This window comes from Mastigoproctus giganteus, chromosome 3, assembly GCF_048544385.1.
Source record: "Mastigoproctus giganteus isolate SK-2022 chromosome 3, ASM4854438v1, whole genome shotgun sequence".
Classification (NCBI taxonomy): domain Eukaryota; kingdom Metazoa; phylum Arthropoda; class Arachnida; order Uropygi; family Thelyphonidae; genus Mastigoproctus; species Mastigoproctus giganteus.
Genome location: NC_143577.1, coordinates 196,460,803 through 196,474,611, shown reverse-complemented (window position 1 = coordinate 196,474,611; position 13,809 = coordinate 196,460,803). Strand labels below are relative to the sequence as shown.

Genomic DNA, 13,809 nt, shown 5'->3' with positions numbered 1-13,809 from the left:
ATTATTTTCCCCGGAACACAAGTTAAACTAACAGGTCTATAGTTACTTGTGTCACCTTTTGAACCCCCATTTGTGAATTGGTGATACATTTGCACACCTCCAGTTCATGGGGACCTCCCCCGAGTCCAAGGAAGCTCTCATAATTATGGGAGGGTGGGATCTATCCTGGGGTGGATAGATCCTATCCACCCCAGGTGCCTTTTTCATGTTTAACTTAAATAATTTCTCCTCCACTTTGCTCTGTTATTACAAAATCACTTAGCTCCCTGTTAGAGTTTGATAAATTCTGGCACTCCCCCTCATTGAATGTACATGCAAAATACTCATTCAGTTTATCAGCTACCTGAGCATGATTATCAATAGTCAACCCATCTATGTTAAACGGTCCAATCTGATTCATCCCTTTCCTTCTAGAGTTTACATAAATAAAGAACTGTTTGCATCCTTTGCCAAGAATTTCTTGTAATCTGCCTTCGCCTGCCTAACCTCCTTTGTGACTTGATTACAGATTAGTTTATATCTGTCATAGGCTTCTGTGTCATCTGATACTTTTTATGCATCCCATACATTTTTCTTCTCTGCCACAAACCTCATTAGTTCATCTGACATCCATTTAGGCCTAAACCTTGAACAGTATTTCTTAGCTGGACTGAAAAGCCTAGTAGCCTCCAAAATTAATCCCTTAAGGCTTCCCATTTAGAGTTCAATGTTGGTAACATCATCAGTTGATCCCATTGTACAGAATTTAAAAACTGTCCGAGACGCCTGTATTCACCTTTACGAAAGCAATAGCCCTTCCTTTTAGTCTCAATGGTAGTTACATCTTTAAGTAATTCCCACATCAGTACATTGTGATCACTGTCACCCAGTTGTTCTTTTATCTGCAAATTCTTAATGCATGAATAATCACTGCTGATAATCAGATCAAGAGTATCACTCCCTCTGTTTGCCTATCGAACATGTTGCTGTAGAAAACAACAATCATCCAGTTAATCCACAAAAAAATCTTGCTAGTGCAAGTGACCAATCCACAAGTTCCAGTCTATCTGGAAAGTTAAAATCACCCACTATAAGACATTCTAATTTACTGGCCCACTCTATTTCTCTGCACAATTGCTCATTATACTCATCAGATTCATTATGCCTATAACACACCTACTCTCATTTTTCCTTTCCAATGCTTATGTCACATCAAACAGACTCAACATTGTATTGTCCACCAACATTAATTGTATGCACTTCCTTAGATTTTGTTTGTTATCTAACAGCATAACCCCTCCTTCCTTTCTGTCTTGTCTATCCTCCCTGTACACATTGTACTTCCCAAATTCCAATTCTGCACTGCTTATGTCTGAGTGACACCATTTCTCTGATATCCCAACGATATCTGTCTTTGATGTCTTGACTAGCACTTCAAGCTAATCAAATTTATTAACTGTACTCCTAACTGCATTGGTGTACATGGAAGTATACATGCACCTGTTTCTACTCTTAGTTACCCTAACACAGCCCATGTATTCATTTGTTCGACTATGACTCTCAGCAGTCCTGGAAATCTCCATTGCCTTGCTTTCCAGGATGCTGCTCATTCTGATGGAAGCAGTGCAAGAATCACTTGCCTCTATCTGCAGCCACTGTTAACCTTTTAGTCTGTTTGAACCCCCCCCAAGCTGGCAGTTTTCCAATCTGCCTAACACTGCCTCGATAGCATCAGCAAATTATGGAATCACCTGGTTAAATAAGTAATGCAGACCATTTGGACAGGAATGCATATACATTAACAACAGCATGGATTTGTCAATGGCAGTCTTGTCTAACCAATCTGATGGTTACTGTGATGCAGTAACCATCAGACCAAAGAACTTGATGCAAAAAATAATTTTGACATCGTATACAGTAAACCCCCGCTATTCGCGGTATCTGGTTTGGCGTACTCGCGATCGCCGATTTAATATAAAATGAAACCTAAAAAAATGTGAATTTTAAAGTGCCGTGAATATTTTCCCGCCATAAAAAACATGGGCGTGGCTAAAATTATCTTTCCCAGTCAAAACAGCCCTCAGTGGGTGGGGGAGAGGGGGTGACAAAATCGCGAGCGTGGATGTTTCTCACTAATCCTTGTTCAGTATGTGTTATGTGTTTGTCATGGAAGGTTTTGCCATTTGCTTTTAATTTATATGTTTATAAATTGAATAAATTTATCAATTTATAAATTGATATGCTTACAAAAATGATAAATCTACTGTTTTGCAGTGTAAAACAGACTTTTCCAGTGTGTTAACGGAAGAAAGTGACTTTATTGTGGACAGATTATTTCTAACCCCTACAAAAATATGGCTACGAATAAAAAGAGAAATGTGAAAATATCAAAGAAGGTGATGACATTAGCGAATAAAATTGAGTTATTAGACAAAATTTCTAATGGTGAAAGTGTCTCCTCAGTGGCAAAACATTATAAAATCAATAAGTCAACGGTACGATCAATCAAAAAATCGGAAGAAAAAATGCGCCATAGTGTCCGTGAAAACGCGCTAATTGCTTCAAAAATTTTCTCTGTAACTTGTGATGTTAAATTAGAAAAAATGGAAAAGGCTTTAAATCTGCGGATAGAAGACCGAACTAAAAATAAAATTCCGTTAAGTTCACTCATCATTCGCAAAAAGGCAAAACTCCTTTATCAACACTTTAGCGAAACTGGTGATAGCACTGGCGGGATGTTTTTTTTTTGCTAGCAAGCAAAGGCGCTGGTTTGAAAGATTTGTTTGAAATTTCTAATAAATATTACATTTAATATTAAATTGTTTTTATTTTCATTTTGATGCCATATGCTTTCATTTCACTATGTACATAGTCATATTATGAAGGTACATATAATACATACATAGACAAAATTTTAGACTAGTTTTTCTTATATATTTCATACTTTGGAACGGAACCCCCTTTATTAACTATGGGAGCCATAACTCAGTATTCGCGACATTTCTCAGGAACGTAACCCCCGCGAATAGCGGGGGTTTACTGTACTTGGATTTCAGGAAGGCTTTTGATACTGTTGCACATGGCTTTTTTTTTTTTTTATTTATGAAAACCCAAAACACGAGAAGTATTAGAACCTATAGTACTTAGTACTGTGCTTGGGTTGGAGGTTGAGAAGACGAAAGAAGATATATGTTGACATTAGACTTGAACTTATGTAGACTGTAATTTTCAGGAAATACATATGAAGGAAGGTTGTTCCAGAAAATGGCAGTTGAATGAATAAACGAGGAAGATGAAAAGTTGGTTCCGTGAATTTGAAGTTGGACAGTAAATGGATGTTGGCTGGTGGCGACTGTTTTGAAAGAGAGGGTGGGAATTATAGAAGCAAATTCAGAAGAACAGTGCTCCTGGAAGTATCTGTAGAAAAGGCATGCAGCAGAAACAGTATGTCTATGAGACAGCGAGTGGAGAGACTCTGTTAGAGAGAAGTCATTAAATAACGTAACTGCCCTCTTCTGAATGGAATCAAGAAGCCTGAGAGAGGTTTTGGGGTCACCACCCCAGATGTGGGAACAACATTCCATGGATGGCAGGTTTGCAATTTGTACAGAGTGAACAGCTGTTTGGAAGAAAAGTAACGCCGAGAGCAAAATATAAAACCAAGTTTTTTAGATGCAGAGGAAGCAGTATTTGTAATGTGCCTGTGCCAAGAGTGATTAGAAGTCAGGGTAATCCCCAAAAGAGATATATCATTTTGCCTAGAAATCAGAATGTCACCAAAGATAAGCATTGCAGCAGAAGAATCCTTTCTGCGAGATAAAGGACAGGACTGAGTTTTAGAAGGATTGAAATCAACTAAGTTATCTTTGCCCTACTCAAGAATTACATGGAGATCGGCGTTTAAGGAATTGGTAGCAGATATTCGAGAAGTTGAAGCTGATTGAGCAGGCAAGGTTTCTCAAAATGGAAAGTGGAATGCAATGTGCTATCATCAGCAAAACTATGGATAGGATTTTCAGTCAATGGAAGAATGTCATTAATATACAAGACGAAAAGAATGGGGGAAAGAACTGAACCTTGGGGGACACCAGCATTAGTAGAGAAGTTAGAAGACAGAGCCATCTACCATCACCCTCAGTGAGCGATCAGAGAGAAAACTGGATAACAAATTACAAAAAACAGTTAGCAAACCATAAGATGGAAGCTTGTTTAGAAGACCTTTATGCCAAACATAAAAGCCTTTGAGATGTCAAGAACAACTCCTTGTGTTTCATGGAACTTTTCCATTGAATTTGTCTATAAATGGGTAACATAAGTCAGAATATCATCAGTGGATCGACACTGACGGAATCTATACTGGTAGTCATTGATCAGACGGAAAGTTTCTAGGTAGTCTGAGTTGGTGTTAATTGATTTCTCGATTATTTTGGAAAGAGTAGAAGTAATTGCAATGAGACAATAATTGGATGGTAGGGATTTGTGACCCTTTTTAGGAACTGTCTGGATATGAGCAAATTTCCAAGCAGAAGGAAAAACACCTTTGGAATAAGAAAGTGAAAAAGGATGGCGAAGAACAGGAGTATCAGCTGCACAGGTTTTGAGAACAAGTGGAGAAATACCATCAGGACCTGGAGTTATCTTAGCATCAAGATTCGTCAAAATCCTTCTGACATCCGTTTGACGGAAGATCATAGGAGGCACAGAATGGTGGCAGGTATTTTACCAAGATCATTTATACATGAGTTGGAAGAAAAGGTGTAAGGTAAGGTGTATTTAGTGTCAGACGGCACCAGGGGTTTCCCCCATCTCCGTGTTGCTTTCATTGTGGGTGTACCAGTTCACTGGGAAATGCCAGAGATTTAAAAGTGTGTGGGCTTTGTATCTGTGTGATGTCGTGTACCGTTGTTCATCTGGTCGTTTAGCCGCTGGACCCCTGCTGAGGCCCTATGTTGCCCCACCTTCGCCCCGTGCAGACCAGACCAGGAACCCAGTAGTTTTAGTTTCACTCTGGCAGGTCCTGCCACCTAATTTCCTGAGATTTCAGAGGCTAGGACCTAAAAAAAAAAAAAATGCGCGCACTCTTTTATATGCACGTACGTACAGACAGATACATATATCCATCATCGTCGGTTTGATGATCGTTAGGTGAGGGGGATAATGCTTGCATAATAAAGGCCGAAAGAATGGGCGAACGGGAATTTTGACATAATTATGTTTTTGTGTGTGGGACATTCGCTAGCATAAAGATAGAGTGGGTGGGAGACGGAAGGCTGGGGGGGGTTAAGAGTTGGAAGAAAAATGAGATGCTAGAAGAATGGGAGTTGGAAGAAAAATGAGATGCTAGAAGAATGGGAGTTGGAAGAAAAATGGGATGCTAGCAGGTCAGCTTTATCCTTGGCTGAAGTGACAACAGAACCATCTGGTTTTGACAGAGGTTGGTAAAAGTTGCGGCCAACAGCTTTGGCAAGAGACCAGAATTCTCGGCTAACATTAGGGCAAGAAACAAGTTTTCTACTCTTAGCCTGTTCAAAATCTAGTTTGGACTGATTAATAACTGCTTTACAGTTGTTGCGAGCTTTGATGTAGGCAGAAAATGAAACTGAAGAATTGGAAACAAGCCAATTATGATATGCAACATTCTTCTCTTGAACAGCCTTAGCACATTTATTGGAAAACCAAGGTTTAAATAAAGGACGAAATTTTAAAGTAGAATGTGGAATAAAGGAGTCCATTTCTACAAGAATAATTTCACTGACACGATCTGAGCAAACGTTAACATCAGAAGCTTTGAAACATTAATCCTACCAAGCAAAAGAAGAAAAGAAATCTCGCAGGTCATCCCATTTTACATTCTTGTAATGACGAACAATACGAGGTTGGAAATAGCCATGAGATAAAGGCTCCATTGGTGAAGAGACAATCACCAAGTTATGATCTGAGGTGCCTAGATGATCACTCACTTTGACCATGTACTTAGAAGGGTTGTTTGTGAGAAAAAGATCAAGTGTGTTGGCTGTATGGTTAGGATTGTCCGGTATTCTTGTAGGGAAATGAACAATCTGTGCAAGTTCATTAGTAATTGCAAAAGCCTCAGCATCTCGACCAGCTGTGTCTGTGTGACTAGAAAATGGAAGCCAGCTGAACAAACTGGAGAAATGTGGCATTAAGGGCAAGTTATTGCTATGGATAAACTGATGGTTAAGTGGAAGAAGACAGAGTAGTTATCAGTGGGCACTGCTCTTTGTGGATTAATGTATTTAGTGGAGTTCCTCAGGGTTCAGTGCCTGGTCTATTCTTGTTTTGAGTATTTACCAATGATATTGATCATGCTTGATGTCTAAATTTGCAGATGATACAAAGCTTAGCATGGCGGTTAATGACAGTCATCAGGGTGAGCTACCGCAACACAATCTAGTAAAATTGGGTTGATGGGCTGAGAAATGGCAGTTGAAGTTTAACATTGACAGATGCAAGGTGCTGCACATGGGTAGCAGTAACCTTGGAGTAACGTATCAACTGTGTGGTAGTACACTAAGGATATTAGTATTAGCAATGTCCACATGGTGCAAGGAAACCTATGGCTTATGCTGCACCAGCCAAAAAAAGAAAAGAAAAGAGAATAAAATAATAATAAGAAAATTGAAAAAAGTAAATAATTAATAAACAAAAAGGAAATGGATAACCTTTTGAATTTCCCTCCTCCTGCCCTTTGAATTTCCCTAAACTGTCAGGCTCTACCAACCATGTGGGTAACTTATTCCAGTTATTTATAACTCACTGGCTAAAATAAAACTTCCTGCAATCCAGTCTAAATATCTCACCCCTTAACTTGAATTTATGGTTTCTAGTTCTAGTGTTATTTATAACCATGAAAATTTCATCCTCATTTGTTTTACTTATGCCTCTTAGAGCCTTAAATTTGATTTTGATTTTTCGTCATACGGACAACCTTTTGCCGATCTCACTAAGCAGTTTCCCCGTCTTTGGACCCTTAAGAAGTAGTCTTTCTTTAGGTGCAGTTTTTATATTTCAACACAGTATTCCAAGTGAAGCCTTGTATAATGGGATTTTGACTTCCTTATCTCTACTAGCAAATGTTCGATAGAATACCGTGGGCCTTCTTTGCAAATTGTCTTGGTGATTTTCCCTGTGATTCCAACCTGTTCCAGCTTATAAAGTAACTGCTCATGTGGGACTGAGTTGTGACATTTATCACAATCCTCTGCCTCCTGCCCTGAAGCCATCCTGCTTTCCATCTAAGGATTTTCCTTGTGATTCCAACCTGTTCTACTGAGTCAAATGCTTTGGTGAAATCCAAATAAACAATGTCGAAATTATTCCATGAGTGACCATGTCAAAATATCTAATTAGATTTGTTAAACATAATTTTCCCTTACCAAAACTATGCTGAATTCCATTTCTATCTAAATGATCCTGAATTCCACCCTTGATCATTGCCTCCACGATTTTCCCTACTACTGAAGTTAGACTGACCGGTCAGTAATTTCCCACTTCGCTCTTAGAATTGCCCTTATGTATTGAAGATACACTGGCACTTGTCCAATCCAATGGAATCACTCCTGATTCCAGTGATGCTCTCATAATTAGCCTCAATGGTTCAATGCACTTACTTGCCGCCTCCCTTAAGATTATAGAGTATAGACCATCAACCCCAGGAGCCTTACTTGCCTGTAACCGCGAAAGTTTTTTCATTAAATAATTGTGTGAAATTTCAATATCATTAATTACATATTTTTCAGTTTAACTCCCATAATTTCTCTTTAACATAGAGTTTTTCTTCTGTAAATATGGCTGCAAAGTACCGTTGAGTTTATCTTCGACATCAGCTGGGGTATCTGCTAATACCAAGTTACAAAGGAGGTTAGGCAGGCGAAGGCAGATTACGAGAAATCCTTGGCAAGGGATGCAAAGAAAAACAGCAAAGAGTTCTTTACTTATGTAAACTCTAGAAGGAAGGGGATGAATCAGATTGGTCCACTTGATATTGATGGGTCAAGTGTTGATGATCCTGCTCAGGTAGCTAACAAACTAAATGAATATTTTGCATCGACATTCACACATGAGGAGTTATTCAGCGAGGGGAATGCCAGAGGTGTATTCAACTCTAGCAGTAAGCTACAGAATCTTGAAATAACTGGGAGTAAAGTGGAGGAGAAACTGTTGAAGATAAACACAAGAAAGGCACCCGGGGTGGATGGGATCTATCCAGTTATATTAAAGGAGGCAGCAAAGGAAGTAAGCAAACCCTTAGCCATAATTATGAGAGCTTCCTTGGACTCAGGGGAGGTACCCATAGACTGGAAATGTGCAAATGTGACCCCAATTCACAAAGGAGGATCAAAGGCTGACACAAGTAATTATAGACCTGTGAGCTTAACTTCTGTTCCAGGAAAAGTAATGGAGGCACTGGTTAAAGAAGCACTGCAGGACCATTTAAACAAGACTTCAGTTATAGCTCAGACACAGCATGGTTTTGTTAAGGGGAAGTCTTGCCTGACCAACTTGATTGGATACTATGATGCAGTCACAAAAGAACTGGATGCAGGGAATAACTTTGATATTATATACTTGGATCTTAGAAAGGCTTTTGATACTGTTGCACATGGAAGACTGCTACACAAATTGGAGCAGTGTGACATTGGAGGCAAATTGCTGCTATGGATAAAGGGGTGGTTGAGGGGGAGAAGACAGAGAGTGGTAATCAATGGACACTGCTCATCGTGGACTGATGTTATTAGTGGAGTCCCTCAGGGCTCAGTGTTGGGTCCATTATTGTTTTCTGTATTTATAAATGATATTGATGATGGTATATCGGGCTTAATGTCCAAGTTTGCAGACGATACAAAGGTTGGCAGGGTTGTCAAGGACACTACTGACACTATGCTGCTGCAACAGGATCTGGAAAGGTTGAGCAGATGGGCTGAGAGGTGGCAAATGAAGTTTAACATTGACAAATGTAAAGTACTACACATGGGAAACAGCAACCCCAGAGCAACGTATCAACTCTGTGGTACTACACTGACAGTGGTAGAGAATGAAAGGGACTTGGGGGTGGTTGTGCAGGCAGATATGAAGTTCTCTGAGCAGTGCAGACGGGCTGCAAGAGTAGCTCATGGAGTATTGTCAATGATATACAGGAATTTTTCCAGCAGGGATAAGGAGGTGATTATTCCATTGTATAAGGCGATGGTCAGGCCACACCTAGAGTACTGTATACAGGTCTGGAGGCCTCATTTCAAGAAGGATGTAGAGCTGCTGGAACGAGTACAGAGAAGGGCAACAAGATTAGTGAATGGAACAAAGGGGTGCTCTTACAAAGAAAGGCTTAAGTTTTGCAAATTACAGTGTCTGGAGACTATGCACCAGCGAGGTGATCTGATAGAGGTGTATAAAGCCTTGAATGGTTTAAGCATGCTCAATGCTGATGGGATTCTTCCTCTAGCTCAGAAAAATCACCTGAGAGGGCATAAATTCAAATTGAGAAAAGACAGATGTAGGATAGACGTGCGGAAATTTGCCTTTAGCCAGCGGGTGGTTGGTTGGTGGAACAGACTTCCATCCCTTGTGGTGGAGGTTGATAGCCTAAATAAGTTTAAGGCTCAGCTGGACAGGTATTTTGAACGAACAGAGGGGTGAAGTGGAAGTGGGTTTTTTTTTTTTTTTTGGCTAATGCTGCATAAGTTTGATTTCTTGCATCAAATGCCTCTACTAATGCTAATGCTAATCTGATACTATCCCACATCCATTACATAATGGTCTAATCTGGTTAGTGGAGAATGAAAAAGACCTGGGGGTAATTGTGCAGTCAGACATGAAAGAAATTCTCTGAACAGTGCAGACGTGCTGCCAGGACACCTAGCCGACCGGGCTAGCCGAGTGGGTAAAGTACCTGCCCGGCAACCCCAAGGTCGCGGGTTCGATTCCCGCCTCGGGCTTGGATCAAAGTACTGCAAAAACCTTGGGAGGTGCAATATGGCCACAGAAGCCGATGCGCCAACAACTACCAAATCAAAAAAAAAAAAAAAAAAAGCCAGGATACCTCACGGGGATTTGTCATTGAGATATAGAAACTTGCTAGCAGGGATAAGGAGGTGATTATCCCTTTGTATAAGACCGTGATTAGGCCACAGCTGGAGTATTGTATACAGGTCTGGTGGTCCTTAGGATGTAGATCTGCTGGAATGGGTGCAGAAAAATGGTGAAGGGAACAGAAGGGTGTTCTTACCTCAGTTCTGCAAATTGCGGTCGCAAGACCTACAGGAAAATTTGATTGAGGTGTTTAAAGCCTTGAATGGATTGAGTAAACTGAATGTTAATTGTATTCTTCCACTTGCTGAGACTACATACATGAGGTGGTATAAATTCAAATTGAGGAAGGATGGTGAGCATGGTATATGTGCTGAAGTTTGCCTTCAGCCAGCCGATGGTTGATTGATGGAACAGGCTTTGATCTGTTGTTGTTGTTGTGGAAAGTGTGGATGGGTTGTATAAATTCAAGGGAGAACTAGAAAAATGGTTAATGCTATATAAGCTTGCTTTCTTGCATCATCAGCAATTGATCAAAAACTTGATTAGTACTACTACTATTTCATAGCAGTAACTTTCCCCTATGCCACACTGTTCCAATTTTACAAAATAATTTTGACATAATATTTAACATTGTAGCAGCCTTTCATGTGGAACATTGTAAAAAACTTTACTGAAATTAGCATTAGTAGGGGTGTATGGTGCAAAAAAGCAATCTTATACAGCATCAGCAAAAAAAAAAAAAAAACCTTCCCATTTTGCCTATCCATTCTTTCCAAAATTTGTCAGGTTCTTCCTTGAAGTTATTTAAGCCTCCACAACAACAGATTGCTGGAAGTTTGTTCCAGCAATCGACCAATTGCTGGCTAAAGGCAAATTTCTGCACATCTGTGTGCAGTACAAGATATGTGTGGCCTGACCATTGCATTATACAAGGAATGATCTTATCCCTGCTAGCAAAATTCCTATATATCATTGATCAAATCCCATGAGCTATTCTGGCCGCCTGTCTGCAGTGCTCAGAGAACTTCATATCTCACTGCACAATTACTCCCTGGTCTTTCTCATTCTCCACTATGCTGAGTGAAGTACTGCACAGTTGGCATGTTACTCTGGGGTTACTGCTACCCATATGCAGTACTTTGCATTTGTCACTGTTGAACTTTGGTTGCCACTTCTCAGTAGCATACTGTCATTAACAACCCAGCCAACCTTTTTATCATCTGTGAACTTGGACATTAAGCCTGATATACCTTCATCGGTATCATTGATAAATATAGAAAACAACAATGGGCCCAATGCTGAACCCTAGGGGACTTCACTAATATCAAGTCCATGAAGAGCAGTGTCCATTGGTTACCACTCTCTGTCATCCCTCACCAACCATCTCTTTATCCATAGCAATAACTTGCCCTTAATGCCACACTGCTTCAATTTGTACAGCAGTCTTTTATGTGCAACAGTATCAAAAGCTTTCTTGAAATCCAAGTATATGATATCAAAATTATTTTTTGCATCCAGTTGCTTTGTGGCCACATTTTAGTATCCAATAAAATTGGTCAGACAAGATATGTCAAAATTATTTTTTGCATCCAGTTCCTTGATTACAGCATCATAGTAGCTGATCAGATTGGTCAGACAAGATCTCCTCTTAACGTATCTGTGCTAATATTTTTGTCATATAACTGCATTCCTGTTAAGGTGACCTTGTATTACTACTTTAACTACTGACACCATTGTTGAACATCTGCTAGCTCCAGACAGAATTTGTAGATAGCAAGTCACCCATTTGGGTTATCAGAAGTGTTAAGTTAAATATTTAACTTAACACTTCTGATAGTATTTGGATAACCAGTTCATCACCCAGTAATGCTATCTGGAGAACAAGTTTTTTGAAAAAAATTTATTTCACAATAAAAAATCACCAGTACTTACAATATCATTGAAGGTACAGAAATAGATGTATTGTAGATTAGTTCTGTTAGTTTCAGTGCGAGAACCTACCAGATGCAATTATGAAAGAAGAAGGAATCGATGTACAGTGGTCCTTGGGGAACTGAGGAAGCGTGAAATACAACAAGTTATCCCAAGTCATTCTAATAATTCTCATAGCAATGCTAAGTGTCAGAGAATATTCAGACAGAGATTTTAGCTAATGTCTAAAAATATACTTTACAGTTAAACAACCGTAAAGTATACTTTTCAGTTGTTTAACTGTAATAATGTGAAATAGATTTGTTTCAGTTTGGTTCAAAAAACTATGGCTCTATTTTAGTATAAGATGTGTATTCTGTTGATGAAATTTAATTTTTAGTGCATTGTTAACTTTAAAAAAACCACATGCTTTTCCAAAAAAATCTCATTTTTCTTCCTGTTTTGCTCTTGCCTACAAATACCTAATCTCCAGATTTGTCAAAGGTTGGCAGCTGTGTCTTTAAAATAACCACATGAATTTTTAAAAATCTCTCTCTCTCGTGTGTGTGTGTGTGTGTGTGTGTGTGTGTGTGTGTGTGTGTGTGTGTGTGTGTGTGTGTGTGTGTGTGTGTGTGTGTGTGTGTGTGTGTTCCAGCCATTTGAAAGGCAAATACTGATAATAATTATGATCAGTGTCTAATAAGCACAGAAAAGAAGTGAACACAGTTTAAAATATTGTTAGCATTTTAAGATATTTTTATATATTCTTTATAAATTAAAGTTAGTGCTCATTTTTCTTAGATCTAGAAGATGAACTTCTTGGTCCTAGTCCTGAGATGCCTTGTCCATACAGAAGTAACAAATCTCCTCTTTTGGAAAAACTTCTTTCACTTTCAGCCATAACCTCCCTGCCACAGTCAAGACAAGGCCTCCGTCCAGCTGACTTGAGCGAAGAGGCAAATCGTGTTCTTGACCAATTGCCAGACTTATCATTCATGAAAGCTAAGGTGCTGATGTTTCCACTACGGAGTAGCAATTGATCAAAAACTTGATTTAAAATACTACTGCCACCATTGTATATCGCTAGAGATTTAGACAACACAAAAAGAATGTGAAACATATTCTGTGTTTATCCTTTCTGTCCCTTCCTCTCTCATTTTTGGAGGACAGGAAAGGGATGGGGAGAAAAAGAGAGAGAGAGGGGAAGGGAGGGAGGGAAAGAAAGAAAGAGAAGGTCCTTGTCTTTGAAAAATCAGTATTAACTTAAGATATTTAAGACAAGACTGATATGCAATCAAATGAAACTTAGAGTACAGGTAAGCTTTTGTTCTTGCAAGTTGTGCAGATAACATATCTTGGTCCACAGGACATTGAAAATACTACTTCCAAGTAGTGAAACAATGCAGTATTTCTGATATTTCCTTGCTTTCTAGGCCAACAGTTAAGTGATAGTAGAATCCAGGGTAGAATTTTAAACTCAACAGTCATCATTCATTCTCTTATCAAGCATTCATATTTAGTTGCTAAATGACTGAAACTTAAACTGTAAATAGCTTTCTATAAATATTTTGAGTATATTATACAAAACATTCCATGAAGCACTATTTGCATTTCTTTAATGTGTTATTTTTAAGAGGAAATCTGTGATGTGGGATTCCTAACCATATTCAGATTTTCAATTATATAATTGTTATATATGTACATACATAAATCTATGTATATTTGGTTGTGTATTATTTAATATCTAACTCCCCTTCAACTTCAACTTTTCCGTAGATCCCTTTCCTAAAATATCTCCACTTAATAACATATTCAAGCATATCCAGACAGCTTTCATCAAAACTATACCAAGAATGTAAGAATTTTGTT

The 13,809-nt window shown here is 38.9% G+C and overlaps 1 protein-coding gene across 1 annotated transcript in view; it reads left to right on the top strand.

Moving 5' to 3' along the window:
- Positions 1 to 13,442, top strand: part of LOC150088546 (aftiphilin-like) — a 100,988-nt gene extending 87,546 nt beyond the window's left edge. The window contains exon 6 of the mRNA XM_090370798.1: positions 12,742 to 13,442. Coding sequence (XP_090226924.1) covers positions 12,742 to 12,980 — 239 coding nt within the window. The 3' untranslated portion in view covers positions 12,981 to 13,442. The remainder of the gene's footprint in view (positions 1 to 12,741) is intronic.
- The last annotated feature ends 367 nt before the right edge of the window (positions 13,443 to 13,809 follow it).